The 16,807-nt window shown below is 38.0% G+C and overlaps 1 protein-coding gene across 2 annotated transcripts in view; it reads left to right on the top strand.

Annotated features, from left to right (window-relative positions):
* ODAD2 (outer dynein arm docking complex subunit 2) overlaps positions 1–7,133 on the top strand; it is a 204,830-nt gene extending 197,697 nt beyond the window's left edge. For both annotated transcript variants that reach the window (XM_047743313.1, XM_047743314.1), the window contains one exon: positions 6,705–7,133. In XM_047743313.1, coding sequence (XP_047599269.1) covers positions 6,705–6,818 — 114 coding nt within the window. In that variant the 3' untranslated portion in view covers positions 6,819–7,133. The remainder of the gene's footprint in view (positions 1–6,704) is intronic.
* Positions 7,134–16,807: the final 9,674 nt, after the last annotated feature.

Here is a 16,807-nt window from a genome sequence, read left to right as displayed (position 1 = left end):
GGAGCTCTCACTTTGTACCGAGCATGGGTTGTTGTGATTCAACTGCATAACCCATATGGAGCCAAGCGGCCTCGTGGTCTAGTCCTGACATGGAAATGCAGTCAGACACAAAAGCCTGGCAACCAAAGAGCAGTTGAAAGTAATTTTAATCCTAGTTGCACTCTTTCTTGAAAACAGCACAATCGTGCACTGTTAAACTTCTTTAAAATCCTCTTTTTTTATACTCAGTACATCTGTCTCACCCTAAACTTGCTCCTAAAATAAGCCCCCCCCCCATTCCAACTTTTCCAAACTTTAGGGTGGAAGCTCTTCCCTCTCTCCACCTTCCTCCCTTCCTTCCCTACGTGTTGTTTCTTTCTCTCCTACAAGGAATCCTCCCTTTCTGGTGTGAATTCTCCCTGCCTGTGCTTCTGCAGTTTTTCCTCTCTCACCCTGCATGGTCGGATCCAAACAAGGTTCAGGAACAGTCAGACAAAATGGGAAGTGGAGAGCAGGGGAAGATCAAAGGATGTAAAGACAGGAAGAAGCAATGAATATAGGTGTTCACACATTTTTTTCACAGTCTCTATTACAATCTCACTCATCTTCACAAGAAGCCTCAGGCAGGTAATCCTCTTAAACTTAGAAGAAGATCGGGTTTAGAGGTTCAGTGAGTAGAAGTGTCAGGATACAAATCCAAGGAGCTATGACCTCAAAACCCAGCTCCTTTACTACTGTTTGCCTTTCCTAGAAAGCAGCTGAACTGCATAAGGCAAAGGTCTAGTTCCCTGCTCAGATAGCCTGGGTTCGCAGCTAGAATTCTATTTCACCTCTTGATAGATTTTAAAAATACCAGCAACAGAATCTACTGGAGGAGAGACCAAGGACCAGTGCCAAAGCAAGGCAGGCTGGCCTTGTGGGATAGACATTAACTGGACTTGTTGGAACTGGCAATCTGTGTTCCTCCAACTTGCTGAACAACATATACAGAGAACTCAGACATTAGAAAACCAATACATCCCATTTGCTTGTGGAAATCAAGCTTTTCATGTAGCCTCAGGCCTCCCCTCATCCAGGGCCCAGAAAAGCAGAAAATGCAGGTCCGGTTTGGGCAGGTATCAGGCCAAAGGGCTGCTTTCCCAGGGAACCATGTGAGGCGTTACAGTAACCCGCACATTACTCATTATAATGACATGTCTGTAATAAAAAATATAGTGGTAAATATTGTCTATTAAAGTGACTCAGGCTGTTGGAAGAGTTTAATGCTCTATTTATAAAACAATAGAATCAATGAGGGAACTTACGAATTCTTTTGAATCATCATATACTTGGGGGAAGGAAGAAGAAAATACATTACATAAAGGGAAATTATTAATAATTTCTTTTAAAATCCTCAAGGGATTATGTAATTTACTTAAAAAATTGGAATGTTTTATTTTGATTAAAGAACCAATTTAAAGCTTGGAAAGCAGAATTGAAAGAAAAAAAGAGGTCCATCTGAGAATGGAGAAGTATTAATATCAGGCTCCCTTGGCGTCAAGAGTGGGACTGCTCTTTTTTATTGATTTTGTAATGATGCAAAGGAGCAAAATATCCACATTTATAGCACATACTCAATACTCAAGAGTGACAGAAGGTTATAAGGAGGGAGGTAGACAACTAAAATGTGTGCATGTGAAAAAAGAGTGGTGGGTGAAACTCCATGTTAAGTATACATTTAGAAGAAATAGTCTAAGTTTCATACCTGCTTTAGCGGCTTTTATAGGACAGTACAATGAGGTATAAGCAAATAAGTTGATAAAAATATGGAATTATAGATCAAGAGTTAAAAGTTGCAAGCTAGAAAAGGGATTTAAGGGTGAGTTACAATACCGAGACATCTAAGCCACGGATTACAGTAACCAAGGAGAGCAGGCTACTCTGTTCTTCCTTCTCATTATTTTTCCACTTTTGCTCTTTCTGCAGAGAGAGAATGAGAATATAAGTTAAATAAATGTGTTCATAGGATTGTATGCGTCTGCATGTTTGTGTGCATAAAATTGCCTAGGAATCTTATATTGACCTATGTTCCCATGGTCACATCCTGGACCTTGTCAATAACCAAGACAACTTTATCTGTAGATAAAATCTGTATCTTAAACTCCAGATAATCCATTCTCAGACTTTAATGTCCTATTTTTCAAATTCTTCTTGAGCTTCAATTCCGCTAACATTGTTTTCTCACTTCACAGAGATCTCCCTTTCTAATTCTTCCAGACGATCTCCCAGATTATCAGTAGCCTTCTGTTTGTACTTCCCTTCTAGCCCAGCTCAGACTACGTGGCTATTCAAATGAATGGCAATCCTACAACATATTTCCTCCATCTTACACTTCAGTTACTGAGCCAAACACTCAGTAATGCTGTTAAAAGGTAAACTGAGGCATGCTTCAAACCAGGCAGTACCAAACTGAAAATGGTTAGGAGTGCTCCACCTCCAGGAGCTAGGGGAAGGTTTTTAATAAAGAAGATACAGAAGGAAAGCAAGGAAATTATTTGATTGGCAGGTAAGGTAAGCAGTTGCCTTATATGGGAGAGGCTCGTTGACTATTTGTAATTCCTTGGCCTCAGGTTTCATTTTCTTAGATTTAAGTGTGTTGACTCTGGGTTAGATTTTGGTTTGCTTACATCAATCATCAAAGCTTTAGAGCCACCTTGTCTAATGGCCTCCTTTTAAAATTACTTTAACAATGCAAAACTCCCAAGGCAGGAGCTCCCCCAAACAGCCCTCATTCCCTTACTCAGAAAAGAGTATTTCCTTTCTTGAATCTCAGAAAACTGATCATGTCTTATTCCCTTTGCTTCTCTAGAATTTCGCCGCTCGTTGGTGAACTTCACAATTTAGGACACTACTCTGGATGCAGTACGAATGATTGATTGGGGACCAGGCAAGAGAGGGTGCAAGGACAGTGGGGAGTCTGCTGTAGGCTTTACAGGGGTGGTGACAATGAGTAAGTGTAGACAGTTGAATTGCAAAGATATGGTAATTATTGGATGGAATGCAGGGGAGATGAGGTGGGAGTAAGTGTGAGGTGAGGAGATTTCTGGCTTGAGCAACTAAGTGGTGATATCTTCACTGATACAGGAGAATATTGGGGGGGGGGTGGAGAATCCCAGGAGTAGATAGGAAAAAAAAATTTCAACTGTAACATATTAAATTCAAGACAGTTCTGAGGCTGTCTAGTGGAGATGTCTAAGAAGCACTGGATATGAGGTGTGCTCTCCAGAAGAAGGTTCTGAGGTGAAGACATAAATTGAGAAGATGGCTCCATATAAATGATATTTGAAGGTAAGTAGTGAAAGAAACCCTTTGGGGAGAGAAAACAGAATGAAGACAGAAGAGGAATTTGTTCTAAGGAGCTTAACAATTTAAGGAGGGGAGGAGGAGAAAGAACCATCCCTGAAGAGTCAGAAGATGAGGACAAATGGGTATAAGGACAATGTGATATAAGAAACCAATGGCATAGACCATTTCAAAGAGGAGAAAATGATCAGTTATATCAAACATTGTTAAGGAGTCAAATAAGATGAGTAAAAAATGTCTACTGTTCTTAGCAAGATGAAAGTTTTTGATGACCTCGAGAGGGCTGTTTCAGTGGAGAGATGAAGTCAAAAGCCAACCTGGAGTGAGCTAAATAGAACTTATGACTGGATAGAGTGTCCAGAAAACACTTTAAAGAAGTCTGGCTCAGTGGCTCAATTGCTTAAGCATCCACTTTTGATTTCTGCTCAGGTCACTCTCTCAGGGTGGTGAGATGGAGGCCTGCATGGGACTCCACACTGGGCATGCAGCCTGCTTAAGATTATGTCTCCTCCTCCCACTGCCCCTCCCCCCCTTTCTCTCTTAATAACAATTTTTGAAAAATAAAGAAATCTTGCTATGAAGAGAGGAAAAGGAATCACAGTGGTGGTGGGAACAGGGGGGTCGGAGGTTAAGATACAAAGACATGGTTTAAATGATGACAGGAAGGAATCAGTAGAAGAGAGAGGTTAAAGATAAAGAAAGACGGAACTGGTACATGGTTATAAAATGTCCTAAAGAGAAGGAGACTGGATAGAGAACACAAGTGGTGTGGTGGACCTTGGGTAGTAGGAGAGAGACATCCATTATGACTGGAAGGAAGAAGAAAAAAGTGTGGTAAGATGCAGGTAGTGTTGCAGATTTGGTTGGAGTAATTCCTATCTGATGACTTCTATCAAGTTTATGAAAGAGCCCTTCCACATTATCTGTTGAGAATGGGAGCTTTAAGGAAGAGTTGAAGATTGGAGAAGAATGAAGAAGACTTGAAATAGGCCTTGACAAGGGTAAGAAAGTGACGTACTTAGAGAGAGACATAGTGAAATTGTCGAGCAGTGATGAAAATCCAGTAGAGGTTGGATTTATATTGTATTCATCTGCCTGCCTCCAGGAGGGTTCAGTTATTGGTGGAGGAATGGGAGGAAGACAGAGCTGGGTTTATGTTACAGTTACAGTTTTGCCAGATGGATGTCATGAGGAGGTTTAAGACACTGGTAAGAGAATGCCAGTGAAAAGATGGACTGGGGAATCTAAACCAGTTCTTGAGAAGGAGAAGACAGGAGATGCTTAGAGAAAAAAATATACAGGCCAGTGGACTGGAGATCATGAAGAAGACAAACAAGTAGGAGCTATTCAATGACTAAATCACAGAAGAAACAGTGGTCAGAGAGTTTGGAGATGGGACTTTGAGTGATGAAAAATAAGGACCAGGCTGTGACCCTAGAAGTAGGGTGCTGACAGGTGGTGAAGATCATGGACAATGTGGAGGTCAAGGACCTGAGAAGCCAGACATCCTTCAGTAACTCAATTTTATCAGGGTTTTCTTATCTACAACCTTCCAAATGTTGTATATTTTTCCTTTCTTATTTCAACCATTAATCCACCTGGACATGATGTTAATGTATGAAGGGAGATTGCCATCTTTATTTTCTTCTATTTGGATAACCAGGTATCCTTGGGCCATTTGTTGAATGGTTTAACCCCCAAATGTCCTTCATATTCATTCTGGCTTCACTATGCCTGGGTCCTCCTGTATACAGTCCTCATCACCTCTGACCCGAAGGACTGCAGGATCCTTCAGTTCTTTTCTCTACATCCATACTCTGCATGGTGCTGTGAAAGTTATCTTTCTAAAATACAAACATGACCATGACACTCTCCTGATTAAAGTGTTTAAATAACTTCTTTTTATTACCTACAGAATGAAAGTCCAACCCCTAATCCCACCATATTTAAGAGGTTTCACAACATTTCTCTTTACAATATCTCTTTGCTTGTCGAGTCATCCTTCTTTTCTTTCACTATCAACATTTGTACCCAAATGGTACTGTGTAGAAAATATACAACTCAAATTAAATTTTCAAATCCTTTGTCAGAACTACTCATCAGAATCATAAGTGATAGATTTTTAAAGTTCTAATTCATTTTTATGACATTTGGCATCCACTGTGTATCAGGCACAATATGGTATTATAAATATCAGAGTTTACAATCAAAAGGACAGAAAACATTAATCCAAATATCTGTTTAAAAGGGAAGATATAGGGGTGCCCTGGCTGGCTCAGGTGGCAGAGTGTATGCAACTCTTGATCTCAGAGTCAGGAGTTTGAGTCCCTCGTTGGATGTAGAGATTACTTAAATACATAAAGAACAAAACTTAAAAAGAATAAAAGGGAAGATACAAGGATAGTAACAGGCATTTGAGTAAACTGCTGGGAGAGTTCTGATGAGGGAGAAATAGCAATCTTATTTGAGGGAAATCAATAGAGGCTTTGTGGAAAAGTTAACTAGGTTATGAAAGATGGATAAAACTTAGAAAGTCAGAGAAGAGGCTGATAGAGACTTTTAGGAAGAGGGATGGCATCAACAAAGGCAAAAGAAATGAGGAAGTGTGTGACCTTGGAGTATAGGATACAGCAAGAGAAAGATGCATGGCTAGAAAGGTAAACTGAGGCCAGAGCACAAATATCCTTTGAAGGACAAATTAACAGACTGGGCTGTAGTTATTTAGCACTGGGAATTTATGGGACTGACATAATTAGGTTGTGACATGATCAGGTGGGTTGGAATACAGAGAAATTAAATCTAAGGGCGCACCCTAATAGTCTAGGCATGGTATGCTGTTGGCTTGGCCTGGAGGCAGAAAAGCCAAAAAGAATGAATGCAAGAGAAATTTCAAAGCAGGATCCAGAGCAGTTAGATGGCCAAAAAAAAAAAAAAAAAAGTGCTGGGGCACCTGGGTGGCCCAGTGGGTTAAGCCTCTGCCTTCAGCTCCTGTCATGATCCCGGGGTCCTGGGATCAAGCCCTGCATCGGGCTCTCATCTCAGTGCGGGGGAGCCTGCTTCCCCCTCTCTCTCTGCCTACTTGTGATCTCTGTCAAATAAATAAATAAAATCTTAAAAAAAAAAAAAAAGAGGGAGAAACAGGTCTAGTTCAGCTCCAAAAAATAAAAAGGTAAGTGTTTCAAGAGAAATCCCTGCACCTGGTTAAGTACCATTTATATTTGCATTTGTCTAAAAGGAATTTCTTGTACTTTTTCTCTTTTGGTAACTTTTAAAAGACATTTAATATTGAAAATTGTTTTCAAAGCCTAACTTTATGCCTTGAGGTTAATTTAATTAATTAATTTATACTTGTTTCCCTTTTTGTCCTCTTTTACATGTCACAGCTTCTGCTGGATATGGTTGGGTCGCCAGACCAGGACCTCCAGGAAGCCGCTGCCGGTTGTATATCCAACATACGCAGACTGGCTCTTGCTACAGAAAAGGCAAGATACACTTGAAATGTGAACAGATGTTAACACCTACCAAATTTTATGTGACAGAGAACCAGGCAGTCCCATGGCCAGGGAGCCTAGACCAAGAAGCATTGACTAGCAAATGCTTTACAAACTGATAAACATCTGGATGAAAACACAGGAACTAAAAAGGCAAAGGGTGCTATTCACCCACAAATTGCATAGGTATTTGTGTCCTGTTTAATATTTTAGGGATATGCCGTATAAGGAAATGTAAAACCAATAAATTTGTGATAATTTTCCAAGAATTTGGGAACATATGTATACAATACATATACTTATTTGGGGGATACTTTTGTATTTGTGATGATTTTAATAAAAGATAAGGCTTTCCCAGTGTGCAGTTCAACAGTCATTCGAGCATGTCTTAAGAATTCCCCTTCTGTTAAACCTATCTGACTGCTCTGTCATTATGGTTTTGTCTGTTTGATCACTTGCAACCCACGGGAGAGCGCTAAGGATATGTGCTGATTTCACGAACTGTTATTAAATAGAATTTAGAGTCAAGCAGCGGGACCTAGAGAGATCATCCTGAGGTCATCCTATCAAACATTGGAGAAGATAATGTGTGACTGTCACTGTACCAGATAATGCAAATCACAAAAACATAAGCAATGAGTGGGATTTTTACTTTTAGACTTACAAAGCATAAACAATTATGTTTTATTTCCCTCACAGGACTGACCAACACTTTTATTGAAGAATTAATTTATGCTGCTCTAAGGATAATATTACTTCACATAAAATTGCTTTGAATTTTTGAACTTGCTTTTAGCACACCAAGTACTTTTTTTTTAAGTGGCCACAAAAGATTAATAGCATTTTATCAGGTTATGGAAACATTAGAGGCCACTTAAAAGAATCGCCTATGTAACCTCGGTGTGCTAAAATGTTTGGGAACTGACTGTCCCAAGTATCCAGTACTAGCCAGGAAAATAGCTTTGTATGCATCAGCTCCATAAACTGACAATTTCGGTTAATTCTTTGAAGAGCAGGCTACGTGGTTTTATTAAAAAATACTAAGTACTGTCTATGTTTGTCATAATTTGCAGAGGATCATAAACTTAATTGAATTAAATGTAAATAATTGGTATGAAATGAAAAGCCTGTACAGGATGAAAATTATAGTAGTGATAGATTCCCCGATAAAAAGATTAGATGTTTCTGAGCATTTTAAGGTTTTGTAAAACACCAGTTCATCTTCTCTGCTTTTCAGAAGAGGTTATAGAAGATAATAGGAACAATGTAATTAATTCTAATTAAGAACTGAGTTTAAAAAACAAAACAAAAAGAACTGAGTTTAAATAATAGTGTAAATCCTTTAACTTTCAACATATTTCTAATGTTAAAGTAACTGTTTTGCCATGGTTCATGAACATTAAAGGTACATCTCAGAAATCATAGATTATGACAGCCATAGAAAATGAACAAACATTATTGTTATATTTTTATTAAAGGAAGCTTTTATCACTGTCTTAAGATTTCAAGATCTTCTTGGAATTATGGGGTCCTAGGATCCACGGGAAGTAGCAGGTAGAAAACAGCAGAATGTTCCTTTACAATATGCTTCACAGGAAGAAGCTGGGGTTTATGGTTTTTTATGATTAATAAATGCATAAAAGGAAAGCAACATGTCATTTGAAAGGAAACTAGGCATTTGGAAACAGATCAAGGAAATTAACATGAAAATAATCTTATATGTTCCTAAGAATTTTTTAAATTCTTAAACTTCAGAAAGGTAGTATTTTTAGGTACCACAAAGGAGAACCTGAGGTTAAGGGTTAATTTTTGGCTCTGTGTGTGTGTGTGTGTGTGTGTGTGTGTGTGTGTGAGAGAGAGAGAGAGAGAGAGAGAAACAACAACACAGAAAACTCTGATCTCACTAGAAAAATGTCAAAGACAGTGAAAGTATTAAGGAGGGCACGTGATATGATTAGCACTGGGTGTTACACGCAACTGATGAATTATTGAACCCTACATCTGAAACTAATGATGTTCTATATGTTGGCTAACTGAATCTGAAAAAAAAAGAAAGAAAGAAAAGAAAAGAAAAGACAGTGAAAACACCCAGAGCTATCCGAGAACAAGCCTGGGGACAGACACACCATCTCTTTGCTACTACATACTGTGATAGAACTTGTCTTGTCTTTTTTTTTTTAATTAGTTTTTTGTAAGATTTTGTGTGTTATAATTTATTTTCTGCTATTTAAAGCTGGCAAACTTAATTCCTTATAAGTTTTCAGCAACAGTTCTTTTTTAGGTTTTTTTCTTCCCCAGGACATCCTAGGAATCCAATATACTCTTGGGTGATAGCCGGGTTTTCAGTTTGAAAGGGGTTTAAGGAGGAAAGAATTTTAAGTAGATATTCTTTGATCTTCCACTGTCTTTGGTTTGCAGGGCTTCCTTTTAGAAATCCTTGCCATGACTATTTTGCTGTTCATAGTGAATGTTCTTTTGCTACTATCAAGATGACTTGCACTAAAAATAACTTTTTTTTTTAATTTTTTTTCATTGTCCCAAGATTCATTGTTTATGCACCACACCCAGTGCTCCATGCAATATGTGCCCTCCTTAATACCTACACCAGGCTCTCACAAGCCCCCACCCCCCTTCCCTCCAAAACCCACAGTTTGTTTCTCAGAGTCCATAGTCTCTCATGATTCAACTCCCCCTCCGACTTCCCCTGACTCATTTCTCCTCTCCTTCACCCAGTGTCCTCTGTGTTATTCCTTATGCTCATTTCTTTTTAAGACTTTCCTAGGTTCTGACAGTTAACAGAATGTTGGTTTCCTTAGGGGATGGCATTGCAAATCCTGTTATTTTGATAGACTTTGGTATTATCATTATGCCTCTCTAAGCCTTTGCATGGAATTAAGAGACTATGATCCAAAACACTCCATTATTTCCATTTAGGAAAATGAGAATCTCAATTGTTGATAAACAGACAACCGAGATAGTTGAGTAAATCTTTTTTTCTTTGACCTAATGGGATTAGGTTTAAAAGGTAATTTCACAGTCCAAATAATTCAAGATGCTTAATCTCATTTCATGGAAGACCTGGGAATGGAATAGGCTATGTTTATACCGACAATTCAGCAAAAACAATAGGGAAACCCACTAATTTAAGAATCTCAGTGACTCGGGGAGGGTATGTGCTATGGTGAGTGCTGTGAAGTGTGTAAACCTGGTGATTCACAGACCTGTACCCCTGGGGATAAAAATATATTATATGTTTATAAAAAATAAAATTAATAAAAAAGAAAAAAGAATCTCAGTGACTCAAATGCACTAAATGCCCACCCAAAAAATACTTTCTCATGTACCCAAATGTAGAAGGTAGAATTCTGTCTTTTAAGGAGACTGGAGTAGAAAAAGAACCAAATTGTACATAATGCTAATACATGCAGGCACTGTATTATGTACTTCCCACTTGTGATCTTATTTAAAATACAGAAGAATTGGCAAAATAGAGGCTCTCAAATCATACTAGGGTCTATCTAAATGGGTACAATCATTCTGCAAGAGCAATTTGGCAATGCACACCAAAAGCTTTATAATTTTGTGTGCCTTTTGGATGGTGCCCAGTTACGCTACAAGACTATTTACCACATCATTGTTTATAATGGTACAAATGTTAGGGGAAATTTTGGTTAATTCAATTATGGTCCAACCACACAATGAAACTATGTTGTAGAATACTAGCTAATGACATAGAAGGCCTTTGGTAAAATATTGTTAAATTGGATAACAGGTTCTGAAGCAGTATATACACAGTGGGGGCACATTTTTAGAAAATTATATACATGTATCTAGTCACAATGAAAGAAGATACAATTTCAATATATACCAAACTGTGATTAAACAAATGATTATATCTGGTGCAATAAGAATGGTTTTAGTTTTCTAATCTGTTCACAATGAACATGAATTAGTTTTTTTCAATAAAAACACTCCCAGTGAATTTTACTTTTTTATTATTTGGATATTTCTAAGGCAGGCGTTCTTCCTAATACTAATTTTAAAAAAGAAATCCTCAGTTACCAAATGGGACACACAACCCATAGATAAAATAAATGAGCAGGGTTGTTTGTTTGTTTTTTATGAAATAAGAATTATAGCTTCAACATCTAAACCACTATCAAAATATTTTTCTTCTGCAAAATGCATATTTGCAATAGCTTTCAACTATAGCTAATTAACAGTATGGTATAATTGAAACATACTGTGGTGGCCCGTAGTAAATTCTGAACATTTTCTTACTTGGTTTTTGCAAATTAAGCAGATGAATTCTATTTCCCAAGCATGTAGGAAACAGATAAATGAAATAACTCAAGAGGTCATTGATAGATTGCTTCATAAAACATTGTTTTGTTTACTCCATTATAGATACCTAAGACAAACAATACTGTATTTTACTAATATATTTTTCCTGTATAAATCTAATAGAAATACAGTCCCAACAAAATTATGCCCACCAGTAAGTAAATACAGTAGATTATGAAAGACTTCTCATTTCCCCTTTTGTGTGCTCTTCTTTTATGCTCTAATTGTTCGATTAATTTCCTTGCCCTCTAGCAATTGTTTTCCTTTTTTCTCTGCATTCAAATCTCTATGTCTTCGGCTTCCGTTCCCATTTCTCTAACAAATGGTTATTACATTTTATGCCTCTTAAAAAGTTTTATGCTTTAATTTCTATAAATGCAAGATACAAAGTTAGCATTGCAGTATGTTTTCCATGCACAACTGTCATGGCTGACTTGAAATCATGTAATAGATGGAATCCTTATAACTCCATTATTTTCAAATTTTCAAGTAAAAATAATTTATTCTTTATTTGCATCTGTCAAGACCAAAGGGAGATTTTCTTTCTTCAGTTCATGCCACCCTGATTAGTTGATAAAAAGACATCCTTTGCAAATTACATAATTGGCTCATGATGTTCAGAGTTAAGATTTGTCATTAGTTTAGATTTATGCCCCAATTTATTTTTAACGATTGAAAGGTATATTAGTGTATGTCATATGGTTCATGTAGGCTTAATCTATAGCTGGTTGGCTTGCTCACAGAGAGTGACTATAGATCAAAAAATGGAGCTCAGATAAAGAATGTGCATAATTAAACACAAATCCCTTTTCACTACTGGAAAGAAAACTGACCTTCCTCAGTAGATATGTTACGTTAGGAATTATAAACCAACGTGTTCACAAGAGCTAGACAAGTAACATAAATGAGTAGAGAGAGCTAGATATGTTGTTTTTGAAATATTGACATGAAGTGGGTAGGGGGATGGAGACAGAGGTGATGGGGATTAAGGAGGGCACCTGTCATGATGGACACCAGGTGATGTGTAGAAGTGTTGAATCACTATATTGTACACCTGAAACTAACATAACACTGTATGCTAACTACACTGGAAGTACAATTAAAACAATAAAAAATAAGAGAAACACAACTGGCAACTGACCTTCAGCCTACACATCGAGGAGACAAAGGGACTGGTGGAAACTAGAGAACTAGAAAGTTCTCTCAGACGAATTACTGCTCATCTCTAGCCAGTTGTTGCTAAATCTTACAACTTCTCAAGAGAAATTCAGATTTTTACAGGCACCCTCCCAAACTTTAAATATTGGCTATGGTATCAGTCTGCTAAGGCTGCCATAACAGAATACCACAGTGGCTTAAACACCAGACATTTATTTTCTCACAGTTCTAGGGGCTAGAAGTGTAAGATCAGGCTGCCAGCAGGTTGGTTTCTGATGAGGCCTTTCTTTCTGGCTTGCTATGTCCTCATATGGCCTTTCCTCAGTGTGCATGCAAAGAGAGACCAGTCTCTGGTGTCTCTTCCTCTTCTTACAAGGACCCTAGTCCAGTAGGATTGGGCCTTGCCCCCTAACCTCATTCAACCTCAATTACCTCCTTAAAAGGCTATGTCCATATTTTGAGATTAGAGGTTAAGGGCTTCAACATGTGAATTTTTATGAGACAGTCTGTAACAGCAAACACACAGAAAAACCAAAATGATTCTGTGAACCAGATACGGTTCACAAATCTGCAACATCATAATCTTTATCTATTAGAATGGGATCGTATTTGATTAAATCCTGACAATCGCACCCCCTAAAGATGCCTGGAACGAATCGCTAGAAAACCAAAGAAAATAATTTGTGCAAAAGGGCACATTTCAAAATAACTTGGTCTGTGTAGATTCATATTATGATAGCAGTACTACAAAATGCAGTACTGAAGAGACTGACTTCCTCAAATTCATATAGAAACCTGGAAAAATTATGCTGGAGATGTAGATTATCATAACAGTAAGTGTAGGGTCATAGAATAGCAGTGCTGGAGACGTCTTTAGGGCCAAATCACTTGCCTTAATTAGGCAAGTATCAAAGCTACTCAGAACAGAAGCCTATTTTCTTCCAGTGGTTTTCTAGGTATAGATTCTTTCCATTGTCCCTCAAACAGATAGGACTAGCCAGATTATGAAGGTAGAAAGAGTCTTGAAACTTGCTTTGAGGAATCTGAGCTTAATCCTACAGGCCACTGTTCCTCAGCCCCCCCTGCTTACAACAATCTGGGGTACCTGTTACAATGCAAAGTCTGGGTCCCACCCCAACCGACTGATGCAGAATCTTTGGGAAATCCAGAATCTGCAAACTCCCCAGACTGTAGTCACTGGGTTTTCAGCATAGAAAAAAAATAGCTACACAAGGATTTCCTAAAAGTTAATCTGGTAGGGGTAGAGTGAATAGATTATAGGACAGGAAATGGAACCAATAAACATTTGTTATACAAGATCCAGCTTAAAGCTGCAGAGGGCCAAGACTGGGGAATAGGAATAGACAGGAAAAAATAAAACAAGACAAAATCAGAAAGGGAGACAAACCATAAGAGACTCTTAATCATAGGAAGTAAACTGAGGGTTGCTGGAGGGGAAGGCGGGTAGGGGGATGGTGTACATGGGTCATGGACATTAAGGAGGGCATGTGATGGAATTAGTGTTGGGTATTATACAAGATTGATGAATCACTGACCTCTACCTCTGAAACTAATAATACATTATATGCTAATTAACTGAATTTAAATTTAAGAAAAACAAGGGGCACCTGGGTGGCTCAGTGGGTTAAAGCCTCTGCCTTTGGCTCAGGTCATGATCCCAGCGTCCTGGATTAGAGCCCCGCATCAGGCTCTCTGCTCAGCGGGGAGCCTGCTTCCTGCTCTCTCTCTCTGCCTGCCTCTCCGCCTACTGTGATCTCTGTCTGTCAAATAAATAAATAAAATCTTAAAAAAAAAAAAAACAAGAAAAAAAAGGAATAGAAAGGAACAAGTATGAGAAAAAAATGTTAAGAAAACATTGGCAGAACTACAAAATCTTAAAGTTACAAATAACAGTACCTTATACATTCGAGAATGAATCCACGATCATGAAATGAACTCTACCTCTATTCTGTTATACTAGGAAGAGCCCTGGCACACTTCTACAGCAGTTCTGTGCCACAGAAATAAAAGACAAGCCACCCTGTATTTTAAATTTTTCTGCTCAACATCACTAACCATCAGGCAAATGCAAGTCAAAACCACAATGAGATATCAGCTCACACCTATCAGAATAGCTAGTTTCAAAAAGATAACACATACTGGTGAGAATGTGAAGGGAACCCTCCCGTGCTCTTTGGTGGAAATAAAAACTGGGAAAGTATATGGGGTTTTCTCAAAAAATTAGAACTATCACATCATTCAGTAATCCCACTTCTGAGTATTTATCTGAAGAAAGCAAAAACACTAATTCAAAAATATAAACACACCCCCATGTTCATTTCAGCATTATTTATAATAGCCAAGATATGGAACCAAGCTAAGTTGTCCATTGATGGATGAATGGATAAAGAAAATTGTGTGTGTGTGTGTGTGTGTGTGTGTGTGTGTAATGGAATACTATTCAGCCATTTAAAAAAAAAAACAGTGAAATCTTGCCATTTGTAGCAATATGGATGGACCTTGAGGGCATTATGCTAAGTAAAGCAAGACAGATGGAGAAAGACAAATACCATATGCTCTCACTTCTATGGGGACTCTAAAAAACAAAACAAAAGCCCAAGCTCATAGATAGAAAACAGACTGGCGATTTCCAGAAGCGGAGAATGGGTGTGGGTGAAATGGGTGAAGGGATTCAAAAAGCACAAACTTTTAGTTATAAAATGAGTCATGAGGATGTGATGTACAACATAGTGACTATAGTTAAAAGTACTATATTTCTGGAACACTGAAAAAAATTAAAAAAAAATAAAATTTAAAAAATAAAAAAATAAAAGTATTTATGAAAAAAAAATACTGTATTGTATATTTGAAAGCTGCCAAGAGAGAAGATCGTAAAAGTTTTCACAACAAGAAAAAACCCCTTCTGTAACCATGTATGGTGACAGATGTTAACTAGACTTATTGAGGTGGTCATGTCACAATATATACAAATACTGGATCATTATGTTGTACCCCCGAGACTAATGAATGTATGTCAATTATAGCTCAATTAGAAAGTAACAAAGACAGATGCCTGGCTGGCTCAGTAGGAAGACCATGTGACTCTTGATATTGGGGTGGTGAGTTTGTGTCCCACATAAGGTGTAGACTTTATTTACTTAAATAAACAAATAAGTAAACTTTTAAAAAAGTAATGAAAACATAAATACATGAATAAAATAAAGTTTCCAGTAGCCTTATTTTAAAATGTTAAAACAGGTGAAGTTAATTTTGATCTGTTTAACCCAGTGCATCCAAAATATTCCCCTTTAAACATTTAATCAGTATAAAAATTGAGATACATCACATGTTCTTTTTCACTAAATCTTTGAAGTTGATGTGTATTTTACACTTGCAGCACAGTTCAATTCAGACCAGCTACAATTCAAGGGCTCACTACTCCTGTATAGTCAAGGGGGTACCATGTTGGATAAGTCTTAGCCTATTCACTTGGTTAGGCTAAAGGGTTTCTTTCATCAATACTGGTGTTCATTTATATGAGTTTTCATTATTTCTTTGGTTTATGTCAGATCATTGGCTGTCTTGTCTGAATGCTTCTTTCCCTCTTGACAGATTTCTCAGAGTCATGCTCTTTCTACTGGCATGATGACTTTTAAAATTCTAGTTTGTATGAATTTCAGTGCAATTCATTGAGAAGGCTATAGTCAGCATTATATTTGGGGTACAGTTATCTTTTTAGAAGATTTTCTTTGAGAGAGAGCTTGCGGAGGGGAACAGAGGGGCAGAGGGAGAGGGAGAAGACTCTCCACCGAGCAGGGAGCCCAACGTGGGACTCGATCCCAGGACCCTGGCATCAGGACCTGACCAAAGGCAGATGCTAAACCCACTGAACCACACAGATGCCACAGGTACAGTTATTTTAAGTGTTTTTTTTTATTGTGATAAAATATACATGACATAAAATGTACCAGTGTAGCCATGTTCAACGTACAGTCCCCTGGCATTAAGTTCATTCACATTGTTGTGTGACCATCACCACCATCCATCTCCAGAAACCCAAACTGAAATGCTACCCCCATTAAACAGTAACTCCTCCTCCCTCCCCCAGCCCCTGAGAATCGCCATTCTACTCTCTGTCTCTCTGAATCTGACAGCTCTACGAACCTCACAGAAGTGGAACCATGCAGTATTTGGTCTGCTGTGTTTGGTTTATCACACTCAGCCTGTCTTTAAGTTTAATCCATGTTGTGGCAGGTGTCAGAATTTCCTTCCATTTCATGGATGAATACTATTCCATTGTAGGTGTATACAACGGAATATTCACCCACTGATGGGCATTCGGGTGGTTCCCATCATTTGGCTACTGCTCTGAACATAGGTATACAAATATCTGTTCAAGTCCTTGCTTTGAGTCCTTTTGGGTATAGACACAAGAGTGGAATTGCTGAATTGGATACAGTGATTTTGAAGACCTAACTCTTCAAATCTACAGT

Source organism: Lutra lutra, chromosome 8 (assembly GCF_902655055.1).
Source record: "Lutra lutra chromosome 8, mLutLut1.2, whole genome shotgun sequence".
NCBI lineage: Eukaryota > Metazoa > Chordata > Mammalia > Carnivora > Mustelidae > Lutra > Lutra lutra.
The sequence above is the reverse complement of the archived record's forward strand: the minus strand, read 5'-3'. Positions and strand labels throughout refer to the sequence as shown.